Source organism: Cynocephalus volans, chromosome X, assembly GCF_027409185.1.
Source record: "Cynocephalus volans isolate mCynVol1 chromosome X, mCynVol1.pri, whole genome shotgun sequence".
Taxonomy (NCBI): Eukaryota; Metazoa; Chordata; class Mammalia; order Dermoptera; family Cynocephalidae; genus Cynocephalus; species Cynocephalus volans.
The window spans coordinates 24,993,625-25,010,127 of NC_084478.1; the positions used below are offsets into that span (position 1 = coordinate 24,993,625).

Sequence of the window (16,503 nt, forward strand, 5' to 3'; positions counted from 1 at the left end):
CAGAGACAGGAGTTTCAAAAAGGTAGTCCAGGGTGCTGTGCTGGGCAGAAGGTCAGTGAGGGGAAGACTAGAAGAGGCAACCAGAATCCACTAAATGGGGGAATGTTAGCATCCTCGGAACCAGCCGTTTGCGTAGAGTCAGCGGAAGAAGCCATGCTCTGCCAGAGATGATATGGAGGGCTGAGTCAGGGATGGAGTGGGTACACTGAGGTAGCTTGTTGTGCTACAGTGTGTGTTTCTGTAATGCAGAGTGGTTTGTGGGTAAATAGAGGACTGATGTCAGTATAATTTGGAAGTCAATGTTGATTTATATATGGAGTTTTTCCCCTCAGCATGTGAACGTTTTGCATCACTGTCTAATAGCAGCTGAAAGCAAAGTACCCTAACACAGTTGAAGGTAGCAAGCCTTGGGAAGTAGGGGGCCACATGTGACACCCGGTCACCTTCTATTCTTCTGCTTGGCTGTTTGGTGCCTGCTCTGTCTGGAAGGGCTTTGCAGACATTCCTTCCTGGTCTTTGTGCATGTGGTTATTTGTTCCATACCACTCAGCAGTTTCAGCCTTTCTGATTACTCCTTCTACCACATTCCCCCTTCCTTTTTTGAGGTAAAGAGCTATATTTACTAGGGTATTTCTTTACTAGGAATTTAACATTAAAAAAAAAATTGCAGCGTTTTTTATGATGATTGTTTTTGTTAGTGCTTGAGTTAAATTCTTTTCCAGCCCTATTTTTCCAATAAGCCGTTATTTTTAGAGTTTGATCTTGAGAAGTGTTAGTTTTTTAGCAATACATATATCCAATTATAGAAGAAATTCCCATGATTCCTTTTCCCTAAGTTGAACAATACTGGAAGGAAGGGTGAGAGGGACTAGCAGGGTCTGTGGAAGGTTTTTCCCAAGGATCTGCAGACCTATCCATGCTTGGCTACAACTTGGTCTAAATCAGTTTTCACTTGGTGACTATTTCCCCAAGTGCTCTTCATTATATATTTAAGTGGTTGACTTTCTGCATTTCTGTACTCTCTGATCTCTTGTTGCAGTCTGAACAAGCTTCTGAGGCTGAGTTACTCCCACAGCTGAACAGAGCCCCTTCCCAGGCTGCAGAAAGTAGTCCAGCGAAGAAGGTAAGGCAAGCACGAGGGTACCATTGTGATGGCATTATGAGCCCCAACCCTGGGCTTCCTGCCTCTATTAGCAGATCTGTTGTTTTAAGGTTTCTGTGTCCTCAAATGAATGTTAATAATCCAGATTTCCTAGAATCTGGGTTCTTGGTGAAGAGTAGGTTCCTAAAGATTCCTAGGCTTGACACTTGATGTCACTGACAGTTTGTACTCCCCTCCTCAACCTCCCAGCTAAACATGGTGGCCTTGCTTTGGCAAGATCAAAAAGGGCAGTGAGGATGGACAGATGTCTTTAGTGAAATGCTACACACCTGCTAAGCCTCTGTGAGCGCCTCCTGGTAATGGGGTAGGCACCCCTTCCTGGTCTTTTTACCACGGTCTCCTCTTGCATCCTGGCGTCTTCACCTCTGCCCAGCCACACCACTGAGTCACCTGTCATGTGCTCAGTAAGCACCACTCACTCATCATGCTCTCCAGTTATCTTCTCACCCTCTTCTCATTTCTTCTCCATTCTCTCCCAGGCTCTTTCCCCATCACACTGAGTGGGCCTTGGCCTAGGAGCACAGGTGAGGCAGGCTCCTCCAAGGAAGCAGGCCAAGTGTCTCCTTCCAGAATATACTGTGGCTCTTTTGCTTGATTTCATGTAGGAATCAGGGGTAGGAAAATGATGAGCATATGACTAAGGCCTTTACAGACTTCAAAATTTATAGCATTCCAGAAAGCCCCAAAGTGAGGCAGGAGCCAATTTTGTCTTCAGTTAGAAAAGGCCCAGTGGTGTGAGATGCACTCAGGGTCTATGTGAGTTTTAAATCACGAGAAGAAGTGATAGACTACTTGAAACAATTTAAAAAAAAAAAAAAAGAAAGGAAAAAAAGGAAAGGCCACTGGAATTTGATTCTTATGTCCTTCCAGATGACAAAAAGGGGTAATAGGCAGCAAGCATTAAAGAACAAAACAGAACAACAACAGAGGCTGCGGAATCCACTGCCTGCATCCCTCCAGTTCTTGCCGAGCCTTGAATCAGCCACATGTCCTCGGGTGTGGAGTCTGGATAGAGTACCCACCTGATCCTGGGCATGGGGCTAGAGGAATGTGGGGCACTGGCCTGAGGGGTGGGGCAGCACTCCATATTTTAATTTGGTGGTTTTTTGTTTTTAACCCACAGGACATACCATATTCTCAGCCCCCATCAAAGCCCATTCGTAGGAAATTCAGACCTGAAAATCAAGCTACAGAAAACCAAGAGCCTTCTACCACTGTAGGTGGGCCAGCTTCAGTAGCTACTGTGAAACCCCATCCGACAGTCCAAAAGTAAGTCAAACAGATAAATGAGAGCAAGGCCAGAAACGTCCTTTTAAATCTGCATATATACATATATGTAAATATGTTTACATTTACAGTCACACCCGCAGAAGGACTTTATGGTTGGAAGTCTTCCCTACTCATCTCTAGGACTTAACCTGACCCACTGGGGCAGGTGCATCCTACGCTGTAGGGTTTGGGTTTGGGTTTGGGTTTGGTTTGATTTCTTTCCCTTCCTCTCTCTTTTCTTTCTTTCTTTCTTTTTTTTTTTTATTGAATCATAATAGATTATACATATTTTTGGGATTCAGTGTTGACATATGTTGATCAAATCAATATTACTAGTGTGTAGATTGTTGCAAATCGTACTTATTCTTTATGCCCCTTGTCCAGTCTCTCCCTATCCCCTTCTCCCTCTGACCTCCCACCACTGATAACCCTAGATTTCTTCTCTCCCTCTGAAAGAGTAATGGTTACTCTGTTGATTTGTTGCCTAGATGATCTGTCCAATGTTGAAAGGTGTGTTCAGGTCCCCTAATATTATCATAGGGCAGGTGCTTCTTCTGTCACTCTGGAATGGGCTTTGTGGAGAGAGACGTCTCTTCTTTTCTTTATCTCTGCTGGTGAGTCTCCTTGTGTCAATGCACTCCAGTGGCTGGTGGACCAACTGCATGGTGGTTCTGATGTCTAGCTACTTTCGCAGCAGCTGTGGTTACTGTGGTGGCAGTGGTGGGCCACCCTCATGGAGGTGATGTTTTTGGTGTGCTCCTTGGTGCTGGCGGTGTGTCTGGTTGTGGGCGGCAGCGGGGGGTCCTGTCCCCTGCTCCATGCTCTGCCTCTGTCCTTTCTTTCCTTCCTACTCCTTTTCCTTGTACTGGCCCAGATTTTCCTAGGAAGAAGATGGTATAGTCTTCCCTCGGTATCCTTGGGGGATTGGTTCTGGGACCTCTGTGGATACTAAAATCTGCAAATGCTCAAGTTCTCTTATAAAATGGCGTGGTATTTGCATATAACCTACACAATCCTCACATATACTTTAAATTATCTCTAGATTACTTATAATGCCTAATACTATGCTTATACATCACTTCATGTGGATTTAATGTAGCACTCAGTGCGCAGCAAATTCAAATTTTGCTTTTTGGAACTTTGTGAATTTTCCCCCCTCACATACTTTTGATCCACAGTTGGTTTAATCCACAGATGTGGAACCCATGGGTATGGAGGTCTGGCTGTACTGTCAGTGGCACTTTTACCTCTTTGCCTATTTTATCTCCTGTTCCCCCAGGGCATATGGCTAGCTCCATGACCCATAGATCCAACTTTCAGTAGATGTTGTATGTGATTTTAAAAAAATCCCCATGAAGAGTTTTGTTGTTGATCATCTCAGCACAGAATTGGCACATGTAGAACCTCCATGATATCTATTTAACCAGCTGCAACAGATACTGGCGAGATGGTGGAGACACCTGAGGACATGGCCAGGGACTGAGACAATGATGCTCTGGAGAAACCATGCTTCTCTAGAAGACTTTGGCTTTGAGAAGAGTCATCACTTGCCTCAATTTCTCTGTAGTGAAGTTGAGATGTTGAAGGTAGAAACCTGCTGCTGTCACTTGACTTCAAGTGAACCTAACTAGTCTCTAACATAAATGCTCAAGATCCATCATGACACTGTGGTAGGGGTCCTGCAGGTCTTCAGCTGCTGTGAATTTTCTTGTGTTTACACTGTTGTGGAAAGAAAAGTAGCAGCTTCTGTGGGTGGTGTCAGCAACCCACCTTTGAAACCCAAGTCCCATTCTGAATCTCTGCAGTCCTCTTCTTCAGATGCTCCCCGCCCCCAAATGGACAGTTCCCTGGTGGTATCAGTCCATAAAGGAAGTACATTTTATGCTCATATTCACTGAGAGCTTTGACCATCTTCTAGCCACCGTCAAGCCTGGGGGATGGATCCCTATCAGGGACAAAGATGGCTATATTTTCGTCCATGTTCTACCCCAGCATTCAGCTTCTTGTTAATTCTCATCAGTCAGTGGTGTCTACAACATCCTCCAAAGTAGATGGCAGGGCATCTGGTGGAGTTCACAGAGAGATCTTTTCTTTTTCTGTTTTTTTTTTTTAAACAGCTTTATTGTAATATAATTTACATAGCATACAGTTGATCCTTCTAAATATATGATTCAGTGTTTTTTAGTATATTCACAAAGTTGCATAACAATTATCACAATCTAATTTTAGAATATTTTGTCATCCCAAAAGAATCTCTGTGCCCATTAGCAGTCACTCCCCATTCTCCTCCTCCCCACCTCTGGCAACCAAAACTCTACTTTCTCTCTATGGATTTGCCTGTTTTAGACATTTCATGTAAATGGAGTCATGCAATGTGGTCTTTTATGACTGGCTTCTTTTACTTACAATGTTTTCATGGTTTGCCTGTGTTGTAGCATGGATCAGAACTTAATTTTTTTGTTGCTGAATAATATTCCATTGTATGGATGTTCATCCATTCATCAGTTGCTGGACTTTTGAGTTGTTTTTACTTTTTGGCTATTAAGAATAATGATGCTGTACTATTTATGTACAAGTTTTTGTGTGGACTTATGTTTTCATTTCTCTTGGAGTGGAATTGCTGGGTTGTGAAGTAACTCTATGTTTAACATTCGGAGTAACTGCCAAACACAGTTTTTCACAGTGGCTACATCATTTTACATTCCACATTCCCATCAGCAACGTATGAGTGTTCCAGTTTCTCCACTTCTTCATCAACACTTATCTGTTTTTTGATTGTAGTCCCTAGCACGTGTGAAGTGATGTCTTGTTGTGGTTTTGATTTGCACTTCCTTACTGAGCATCTTTTCATGTGTTTATTGGTCATTTGTATATTTTCTTTGGATAAATGTCTACTCACATCCTTTGCCCACTTTTAATTGGATTATTAATCTTTTTATTTTTGAGTTATGAGTTCTTTATATATTTTGGGTACAACTCCCTTGTCAAATATATGATTCACAAGTATTTTCTCCCATTCTGTGGGTTGTCTTTTCACTTTCTTAATGGTATTGTTTGCAGCACAAAAATTTTTTCTTTTGATGAAGTCCAATTTATTTGTTTTTTTCTTTTGTCACTTGTATTTTTGGTGTCTTATTTAAGAAACTCTTGCCTAATCCAAGCTCATGCAGATTTCCTCCTGTTTGCTTCTAAAAGTTTTATAGTTTTAGGTCTTACATTGAGGCCTGTGGTCTATTTTGAGTTCATTTTTGTGTATGGTATGAGGATGGAGTCCAATTTCATCCTTTTGCATGTGGAAATCTAGTTGTTCCAGCACTATTTGTTGAATGGAGATATTTTCTTTTATTTTTTTATTAGTGAGTATCCCTCACTATGATACTGTCTCACTAGTGAGGTGACCACATGGTGTCTAGCTGAGAAAGGCTAATGCCTGCCAGCAACACAATTAGTGGTGTAAATGACAGGAAACTTCATATAACTTCTTCCCAGACCAGTTTATTTTGTAGTGATAAGAAGTGACTTAACATTCATAATTTTTTAAGCCCCAGAAGGAGAGACAGCCAGACACAGGGTGGTTAGCCTGTATATTCCTTTCTCAACCAGGGTTCTTGGAGAGGATTAAGCTCTGATGCCGTTAGACATCTGTCATATAGTAAGTTGACCTCTCTTCTATGCATCTAGAATGGTGGTTGTTATGTACTATTGTGTTTGGGAAAATTGAGAAAGAGTCACAAGTAATTTTCTGTATGTTTTAATTCTCTAAGAGAACGCTTATTGAGAAAAGCTAAAAAATGGTCATCAGCTCTTTGGGAAATTAACATCAGAACCGACCCATTATAAGAAATAAATTCTGCTTTAGATATCACATTGTCTATTCCAGTTAACATAAAGGAACTAATAAGATTTTTTCTTCAAGTGACCTAGATTATAACATGGAGGTAGATGTTCTTTATCAAGTTGAAGAAGTTTACCTCTATATCGTTTTCTGGGAATTTTTATCATTAGTTGGTGTTGAGTTTTATCAAGTGCTTTTTCTGCATCAATCGATATGGTCATGTGATTTTTCTTCAGCCTGTTAAGATGGTGGATTATATTGATCAATTCTTGAGTATTGAATCAATCTTGGCATTCCTGGAATGAATTCTTCTTGGTCTTAGTGTATACTTCTTTTTTTGTATTGCTCAATTCTGTTTGCTAGTATTTTCTTAAAGTTTTTTTTGCATCTATATTCATGAGGGATTTGTGTATAATTTTATTTTTTTATACTATGTCTAGTTTTGGTATTAGAATAAACCTCATAAAATGAGCTGGAAAGTGTTCTCTCCTATTTTATGGATGAGATTTTTGTGGAATTGGTATTGTTTCTTCTTTAAAAATTTGGCAGAATTTTCCAGTGAAACCATCTAAACCTAAGATTTATTTTGGGGAAGTTTTAAGAAAATTACAAACTTTTATGAAATTTGAAAATTTCATAAAGTTTTCAAAATCAGTTTGAAATTACTTATGTCATTTTGAGTGAATTGTGGTAGTTTGTGCTTTTGAAGGAATTGGTCCATTTCATTTAAGCTTTCAAATTTTAGAAAACTCAAGAGAAGGAAAGTCTTATTGTATTTACTCGTACATTTTTTGTTGTTGTTCCTTCCTTCCTCATGTTCCAAGATTCCTATATCACTTCTTTTCTGTTTCAAGAACTTCCTTTAGCCATTCTTTTAGGGTAGGTCTACTAGCAACTTATTCCCATAGTTTTCCTTCGTCTGAAAATGTCTTGATTCCCCCTTAATTTCTGAAAGATATTTTTATAGGATATAGGCAGTTCTTTTCTTTTGAACTTGAAAAATGTGTCACTTCCTTCTGACCTTCATAGTTTCTAGCTAGAAATATGCTGTCATTTGAATTGTTTCCCCATATAGGTAAGGTGTCATTTCTTTCTCACTGCTTTTAAGAATTTTTTCTTTGTTTTAATTTTCAAAAGCTTGACTATAACTTAGTCTGTTTGGGTTTTGCTCAGCTTCTTGAATCTATAGGTTTATGACTTTTGCCAAATGTAGAAAATTTTCAGCTGCTATTATTATTATTATTATTATTATTATTATTGTTGTTGTTGTTATCTTTTTTTCAAATGCCTTTTCAGCCCTTCTTTCTCTCTCCTTCTCCTGGAACTCCAATAAGACAAATATTAGGTCTTATAAATCCTACAGGTTCTTGAGGCTGTGTTCAGTATTTTTTTTTTTAAGTCTACTTTCTCTGTGTTGTCCATTGCGTAATTTCTATCAAGTTTATTATTCTGTCTTCCCTATTCTGCTGTCGAACCCATCCATTGAGTTTATTTCAGTTATCATATTTTTGAGTTGTAAAATTTCTGCTTGGTTCTTCTTTATATCTTCTGTTTCTTTGCTGAGATTTTATATTTTTTCATTTGTTTTATACATTCTTATAATTGTCCATCAAAGCATTTTTATAATGCCAAATTAAAATCTTTGTTAGATAATTCCACATCTGTATCATCTAAGTGTTGGCGTCTTTTGATTGTCTTTTCTCATTCAAGTTGAGATTTCCTGGTTATTTGTATGATGAATGATTTTTTATTGTATCCTAGACATTTGGGGTATTATGTTATGAAACTCTGGATATTATTTGAATCTTTTGTTTTATCGTGCCTCCTCTGACACTGCACCAGTGGGGAAAGAGGGGTGCTACCTTGTTTCTGCCAGGTGGGGACGGAAGTCCAGTTTTCATACTTGGTCTTCGTTTACACCCTTGGGGATGGGGGAGTACCTTGTTACTGCTGGATGGGGGTGATAGTTTGGGTCCCCCATGAGGACTTCATTGAAACCACTCTTGCTGTGAGGGGTGGGAAAGTGGTTATGCTCCTCATGTGGCCTCCACAGTGAGAAGAGGCCTCTTTTCCACTGGAAGGAAATGGAAATTCTGGCTTCCTACTTGGCATTCTCTGACACTACCCTGGTGGGAGGGGGACGTTTCATTAGGGGTGCCCACTGTTGGAAGTCCAGGCTTCCCACTTGGCCTTGACTGATGAGGATGTGGTTGGGGCCACAATATTTTTGTGGTGTTTGGTTGTGGTAGGGTAGTTATTGTCTAAAAGTTTTAGGTATTGCTTGACTACCCCTTTCCAGAACCTTTGGCTAGAGAGAGCAGAATTTGGTGGGGTGGGGGTAGAGGGGTGCCTTTTGTCTGCCCTTGTTGGCATCTATAGATTGCTGACTTCTCCAGTGTCCAGTCTGGGGTATATGAAGCAAAAGAAAACCCAGGAATTCATTGCTATGTGTTTCCCTAGATATTGAGTTCCCGAGCTGGTCTGCCTTCTTGACTCCATCTTTCAGAGTCGTCTTATGTTTGTTTTATATGTTATGTCCAGAGTCTTAACTGCACTTACTGAGAGGAACAGAGATAAGTATGTCTACCCCATCTTGTTCTGGAACCAGAAATCCAATCTATATTTTTTAAAAGCAGATTTTGAAGCCTCTTCCCTACCTCTAAATGGATGAAAAAATTAATCTTTAACTCTGTCTGAACTTGCTGGGGAAAGGATAATGCCTTCTACAGATTAGCAGAGTGGCTAGCCTAGTATACATTCTTATTGAATATTATTTAGATTTGTACATTGGTCACAGTCCGTTCTAGTTCTGTTGCTTGGGCCTAAAACCCATCTCCCAGTGATTGCAAATATGGTTTTATAGGACGATGGAAATTACCTTTTTGCTCTAAGAATTCAGTATTCTTCCTATGAGATAAAAGGTTGTAGGTTATACCTCTGGTGACCACACTGATTTATCATCCCAATCATGGACAGTTTTGAGAGGCAAAGAGGGTGCTAATGATACGGCCAAACAGTGTAAATAGAGTCTGTAATGGGCAAAGTAGGGCACATGGTCACCCTAGTTACACCTGTTCAGTGAACTTACTGTTAATTTTGGAATACTGGTATTAAAACATTCTGTGTTTTTCTCAAGTGCCACAGATATGTGCTAATGCATACACATGCATGCACACACATGGGCATTCATGCCTAATAATAAAGAAATAAGGGAGATTTAGGCAGTCTGGCTAAATAATATAGGATTTTTGCTAAAGAGAATGTTATGCTTTTCCTTCAGATGTGTCCACAGGGGCCACCTGTGGGTCTTTTAAATGCCATTAATGCTTACACAAAAAGGACATTTCATTTAATATGGTTTGTCAGGAAGAAATACTTATTAAAATGTCTTGGAATAAATGGAAAACAAATGCTCAGAAAGGCCCAAATCACAGTTTTTATTCAAGATATGAAATGGGAATTACTTCAGGTGTAAATAATTTGTCCTGACAAATTTGTTTCATTTGGGATGTGTGTGTCTGCTTGTCTGCCTGCCTGCCTGCAAGTATGAGATTGTATTTTTGGAGCCCTGTGATGTTAACCCCTTGTTAGATTAGCACCTCTCATGAATCAGAGTTCTGACCCACAAGGATCCAGACCTCTAAGTCCCTTTTCACTGAAATGTTTGTACTTTTCTACAGGCAGTCTTCCAAACAAAAGAAGGCCATTCAAACTGCTATCCGCAAAAATAAAGAGGCAAATGCAGTGCTGGCCCGGCTGAACAGTGAACTCCAACAGCAGCTCAAGGTAAGGAATGCTTCCCAGAGTTGGATTACTAGGCTTTTCCCTGGCTTTTTTGTTTTGTTTTGTTTGCTTTGTGCACTGGCTGACCATCCCTGTTGCCTCTTTGTTCTCAAACCCCTTTTGGAAGGTGGAGAGTTACTGTGTTTAAGTTTCATGGGTTGGTTCTTGCATGCTTAGAGGAAGACTAGTAACTTTAATATGTAGGCTGCATATAATGTGTGAGTTAAAAGGAAAAAGAATCAGTTACAAAGGCTGTTTGAAGCATTGTTTGTTGTCTGAAGCTTCTGGGTAAGTGCTAATTGTTTAAACCCTCTGAAAAATGCTACACTTATTTCAGTGGACGGACGTGGCCCTGATTTTATCAAAGGCCAGTCCCTCCCCTGGTACCTTGGAAATGGTTTCATCTCACCTTCTCGAAGACATCACCCCTGTGCTTATCATCTGTTTGTCTTCATCATTGATCTTCCCTGTATTAGTTTCCCAGGGTTGCCATAAAAGTACTACAAATTTGGTGGCTTAAAATAACAGAAATTTGTTCTCAGCTCTGGTGGCTAGAAGTCTGAAATCAAGGTGTTGCCAGAGCCATGCTCCCTCTGAAGGCTGTAGGGGAGAATCCTACCTCGTCTCTTTGCAGCTTCTGGTAGTTGCTGGCAGTCCTGGGCATTCCTTGGCTTATAGACACATCACTCCAATATCTGCTTCTACTGTCACATGGCATTTTTCCTATGTCTCTTGGTGTCTGTGTTTAAATTCCTCTTTTTACTGTATCCTCTTTTTTTTTTTTTTAATGAGAACTCTGGTCATTGAACTAAGGCCCACTCTAATCTACATGACCTTATTTTAACTTGATTGTGTCTGCAAAGACCTTGTTTGCATATAAGGTCACATTTACAGATACTGGGGGTTAGGACTTGAACATAACCTTTGGGGGGGGACACGATTATACCCACTACATCCCCCGATTTTCTACTAGATCATTCCCCATCTAAACATAAACATTCTCCAGTATTGTCTGTTACCCTGGACCAATTACTGCCCTATTTCTCTGGTCCCCTCCACAGCAGAGGTTCTTAGGAGTTGATTTCATTTACTGTCTTTACTTCCTCACCAATGGTTTGCTCTCCCCTCCACTTCAGTGTGGCTTTGCTCTCCTCACTCACACCCCTCTTATGGCCAAATCCAGTCGGTTTGTTTTAATATTTGAATATTCAGAAGAATTCTACACGATTGACCATTCCCTCTTCTGAAATCACTTTTCTATCTGCTTCTGAGATACCATACTTTTCTGGCCCTTCTTCCCTGGTGCTTCCTCCTCAGCATTCTCTGCTGTCTCTTCCTTCCCTAACTTCTCTTTTATACCCATCCCCCCATTTTGCCCCAGTATTTTATCATGAAAATTTTCAAATGTACAGGAAAGTTGAATCATACAGTGAATACTTTTATAGCCACCACTTTGGTTCTACCACTAACATTTTACTGTACTCTACTTATTTTTTTCACATACCTATCCATTTATCTATCTCTCTATCCAACAGTCCATCTTATTTTTGACATATTTTCAAGTAAATTGCAGACACCTGTACACTTCCCCTAATTTATTTTGGCATTCATATCATTAGCTAGAGTTCAATATATATGTATTTTTTACAGGTTTTTCTTATGATGTAAAATTTACATACAATGACTGCACACATTCTAAGTGTGCATTTGCTGAGTTTGTAACAAATGCAAATACTTATGGAACCCAAACCCCTTTGGAAATAGAGAATATTACCATCACCCCAGGAAACTCCTTCCTGCCCCTTCCCAGTCAATCCCTGCCCTACTCACGTAGAGGCAACCACTGTTTGCCTGCTCTATAACTTTATGTGAAAGGTGTCCTACAACATAGACTTTTGTGTAAAGCTTCTTTCACTTAGTATTATGTTTTAGGGATTTATTTATATTGTTGTGTGTATCGATAATTCATTTATTTTTATTGTTTAGTAGTAGTCCATTGAGTGAATATGCCATAATTTTGTTATCAGTTCTATTGATGGACACCTGAGCTGTTTCCAGGTGTTTTTTTTGTGTGTGGCAATTTTGAATAAAACTGCACTTTTGAACAAGTCTTTTTATCGAAATATGTTCTCATTTCTCTTCGGTGGATACCTAGGATTAGGATTAGTAGGTAACATGGTAAGTGTATATGATTAGTTTTATTAGAAACTGCCAGACCATTTTCCAAAGTGATTGTAGCATTTTGCACTCCCTCCCCTAATGTATGAGAGGTCCAATTATTCCACATCTTCACCAACATTTGGTGGTGTTATTCTTTTTAATTTCAGCCAGTCCCATGGTGATATAGTTTCTATCAACATCTCCTTGATGACTAACTATGTTGATCACTTTTCTATATGATTATTTAACCTTTCATATATCTTATTTTACAAAGTGTCTTTTCAAATGTTTTGGCTAGTTTTTGAATTGAGTTTTTAGTCTTTGTTTTGGTGTCGAGTTTAGGTAGGTGCTTTTTACATATCTCGTTTACCAGTTATTTGTCAGATATGTGTTTTGTGAGTGTTTTCTTCCAGTCTGTTTTGCCTGTTCATTTTCTTAACTTTATCTTTTCATGAGCAGAAGTTTTTTATTTTGGTGAAGTCTAAATTTATCATCTTTTTCTTTTATGGTTATTACTTTCTTCCTATATAAATAAACGTTGCCTAGCTCCAAATTATGAAGATATTCCTCTGTTTTCTTCTTAAAAGCCTTATTGTTTTAATTTTTACATTTAGGATTGTGATCCATCGTGAATCAAGTTTTATGAATGATGTGAGATTAAGGTCAATGTTCATTTTTTCCCATTTCAATGTCTAGTTAATCGAGCACCGTTTGTTAAAAAAACTTTTCTTTCTCCCTTGGATTACCTTGGTGTCCTTGTCAGAAACCTAATGACCATGTAAGTGTGTTTATTTCCGGGTTCTAATTCTGTTCCATTTATCTATTTGTTGATCCTTCTGCCAGTACCACACAGTCTTGATGACTGTTGCCTTATACTAAGTCTTAAAATCAGGTAATGTAAATTTTTCAACCTGTTCTTGTTTTTTAAGATTTCATTGGATATTGTAGGTCCTTTGTTTTATATACATTTTAGAATTGTTGTGTCGATTTCCACAAAATAGCCTGCTAGGATTATGATTGGATTAGCGTTCTATCTATAGATCAATTTAGGGAGTATTGACATCTAAACAATGTTGAGTCTGCCAATCTGCAAGCAGAGAACATCTCTACAGTTATGTAGGTCTTCTAAAGTTCTTCTCAGTGGTTCTGAGTTTTGAGTATATTAGTCTTACGTATCTTTTGCTAAAATTTATTCCTAAATTTTTTTGTGACACTATTGCAAATTTAATTTTTTTTTAAATTTCACTTTCTAATTGAGTTTATAGAGGTCACAGAAGATAAGTTTAGCACACAAAAAATCAGTAGTTTTCCTGTGTATAAGTAATAAACAATTGGTAATGAAAATTTAAAAAGTATGTTATTTCATAATAGCTTGCCCCTTCCCCCAAGTGAAATACTTAGGTATAAATCTATCAAAACACACACAGGATTTATATGCTGAAAACTACAAAATGCTGTAAAAGGAATCCAAGACCTAAATAAACAGAGAGACACACCTTGTTTGTGGGTTTGGAAGATTCAACATAATAGAGATGTCATTTTTTCCCCAAAGATTCATTGCAATACCAATCAAAATCCCAGCAGGATATTTGTGGATATAGACAAACTGATCTAGAAATTTATATGTAAGGGCCAAGGAACTGGAATTGCTAAAACAAATTTGAAAAAGAAGAAGAAAGTTGGAAGAATCACTTTACTATCAAGCTTTAGTAATAAAGAGTATGGTATTTAGTGAAGGGACCGATGCATAGATCAATGGAACAGGATAGAGAGTCCTGAAGTAGACCACATGAGTACAGTCATTTGATCTTTGACAAAGGTGCAAAATCATTCAATGAGAAAGGATAGTCTTTTAAGAGATTGTTTTGTAACAATTGGTCATCTGTATTTAAAAAAAAAAAAAAAGAATCTTGATCTAAGCCTCACATCTTGTACAAAGGTAAACTTGAAATGGGTCATAGATACAAATGTAAAACATAGAGCTATAAAACTTTTAGAAGAAAACATAGGAAAAAACCTTCATGACCTGGGGTAAGATATGACACAAGAAGTACAATCTGTAATAGAAAAAACTCAGTAAATTGGAATTTATCAAAATTTAAAACTTTTGCTCTGCCAAAAACTGTCAAGAGAATTGAGAGACAAGATACAGACTGGGAGAAAATATTTGCAAAGTATGTATTTGACAAATGAATTGTATCCTGATTATGTAAGGAACTCTTAGAACTCAATGATAAGAACTCTCAAAACTCAAGCATCTCAATTTAAAAATGGGCAAAGGACTTGAACAGACTTCATCAAAAAGGATATAAGGAAGGCAAATAAAAACATGAAAAGATATTCAACATCATTAGCAATTAGGAACATGCAAATTTAAGTCACGATTACATATGACTACACACGTATTAGAGTTGCTAAAACAAAAAACTAGTGACACCACCAAGTACTGTCAACTGGAACTCTCATGCATTGGTTGGTGGTGGGAGTGCAAAATGGTACCACCATCCTGGAAAATCATTCAGTAGTTTCTTGTGAGGTTATACCATACACTTACTGTGTGACCCAGCAGTCTCAATCCTGGGTATCTACCTTAGTGGAATGAAAACTTATGTTCACCCAAAAATCTGTACATTGAATGTTCATAGTGGTTTTATTTGTGATAGCCAAAACCTGGAAACAACCTGATTCATCTGCCAGACCGTCGGCTGGAGCTGCCCTAAAAGCAGCAGCAGGGGAATTCCCACAAGGGAGTGCCTGAAACCTTTGGGATTCCAAAGAAAGAAGTACTAAATATTAGGGGAACTTATGTACAGAGTGCTGCAGCATATCCTTGTGATGGGCAGCAAGAAAAAAAGAATGTTCTACCTAGGGATGTCCACAGCAAGGGGGTCAGGGTATGGAATTTACATGAAGGTTTCAGGAATTTGGCTCAGGGCTAGGGCCAGTTTCTTTTAGTGTTTTGGGCAACAACTTAGATCTCTACTGTCTCCGGCTTTAAATCTGATGCTTTCTAGTCCACCTGTTCTTGAGTTATATGGCACTTAAGTGTTTGTGGATCCAGTTATAAGTTTCCTTTTAATATCTGATGAAGCAGAGATGAACCCAGAAAATGACCCCTTTGCTTTTTTGTTTTTCTTCTCTCTGTTTTGTACAACTCAGGAGGTTCATCAAGAACGGATTGCATTGGAAAACCAATTGGAACAACTTCGTCCAGTCACTGTATTGTGACCCTCAAGGTCAAGTGACAGTGGGTGACCTTGTCTGCCAAGATCTTTCTTTAGAATGTTTGAGCCCAACTGCTTATTGTAGATGTCCGACTGTGTCAAAATCTGTGAGCAGCAGAGTATAATCCATATGACCTTTTCTCTTACCCTTCACTTGTACATTTTACTCTGGTGGAAAAAATACTTCAGTTGATTATCACACTTGAAATCGTAACTATCAGTGGAATTTATCTCCCATTCTTAAGTACTTCCTCAAGGTGTTAGATGCTGTTCCGTACCAAAAATCAATCTTCTAGCAAATAAAAATAATTTAGAGCATTATTTATTTGAAGAATTTATGATTTGTACAAAACCTTATAACCAAGTACCTTCAGGATGCTTGTTTTATTTTTGTATGTATATCACATATAGTAGGTTGGTTTCCTGAATAATTGGGATTCCAACTGCATAGTCTTTGGCATGATGATAATAAAAACAAAAGCTAAAATAAAACAAAAGCATCAGATTTAGACTGGCGCTGTGCCCTCTACCACTATATGCCAAAAATTGCTTCTCTAGTGCCATTTTGATATTATACCTAGTTATAAATAATACATGACTATTGTTTTCTATTGAATGTCAAAGACTTATTGGGTCTTTACACCTCTGTGAAGTGGAGGTTTTGGCAATGAGCTATTTAACTTGGCCAAAGTAGGCCATCAACCCAGATAACTCAGTCCTTTCATGTAAGTTTTTGGGTAAGAACAATCTGCTCTAACTGCCTCTCCTGATCAAATTAAATAAATAGTTGCCAGATCTCTACTTTTGTCCTGCATGAGATAACATGTCTGTAAATGCATGAGTTTGGAATTCACCATAAAATATGGAAAGGCTGATGAGGCTATTTGGATTGATAAACATTTGTTGTTTGAACACAGGTATCCAAACTGTGAAAGAAGGGGAAGTGGTTGTTACCAACAGTCCAACATCTTTCATAGTTATTTTCCTCTTTATTTTAACCTGGATTGCAAAAGTATTGGGTATGAAGAAGTAATGAAAATAAGAAGTCCTCACACTGGATTTAGACTGTT

The 16,503-nt window shown here is 38.5% G+C and overlaps 1 protein-coding gene across 10 annotated transcripts in view; it reads left to right on the forward strand.

Moving 5' to 3' along the window:
- REPS2 (RALBP1 associated Eps domain containing 2) overlaps window positions 1-16,220 on the forward strand; it is a 197,160-nt gene extending 180,940 nt beyond the window's left edge. For all 10 annotated transcript variants that reach the window (XM_063083469.1, XM_063083473.1, XM_063083475.1 and 7 more), the window contains 4 exons: window positions 1,040-1,123; window positions 2,286-2,431; window positions 9,947-10,052; window positions 15,369-16,220. In XM_063083469.1, the coding sequence (XP_062939539.1) occupies window positions 1,040-1,123; window positions 2,286-2,431; window positions 9,947-10,052; window positions 15,369-15,437 (405 nt within the window). In that variant the 3' untranslated portion in view covers window positions 15,438-16,220. The remainder of the gene's footprint in view (window positions 1-1,039; window positions 1,124-2,285; window positions 2,432-9,946; window positions 10,053-15,368) is intronic.
- The last annotated feature ends 283 nt before the right edge of the window (window positions 16,221-16,503 follow it).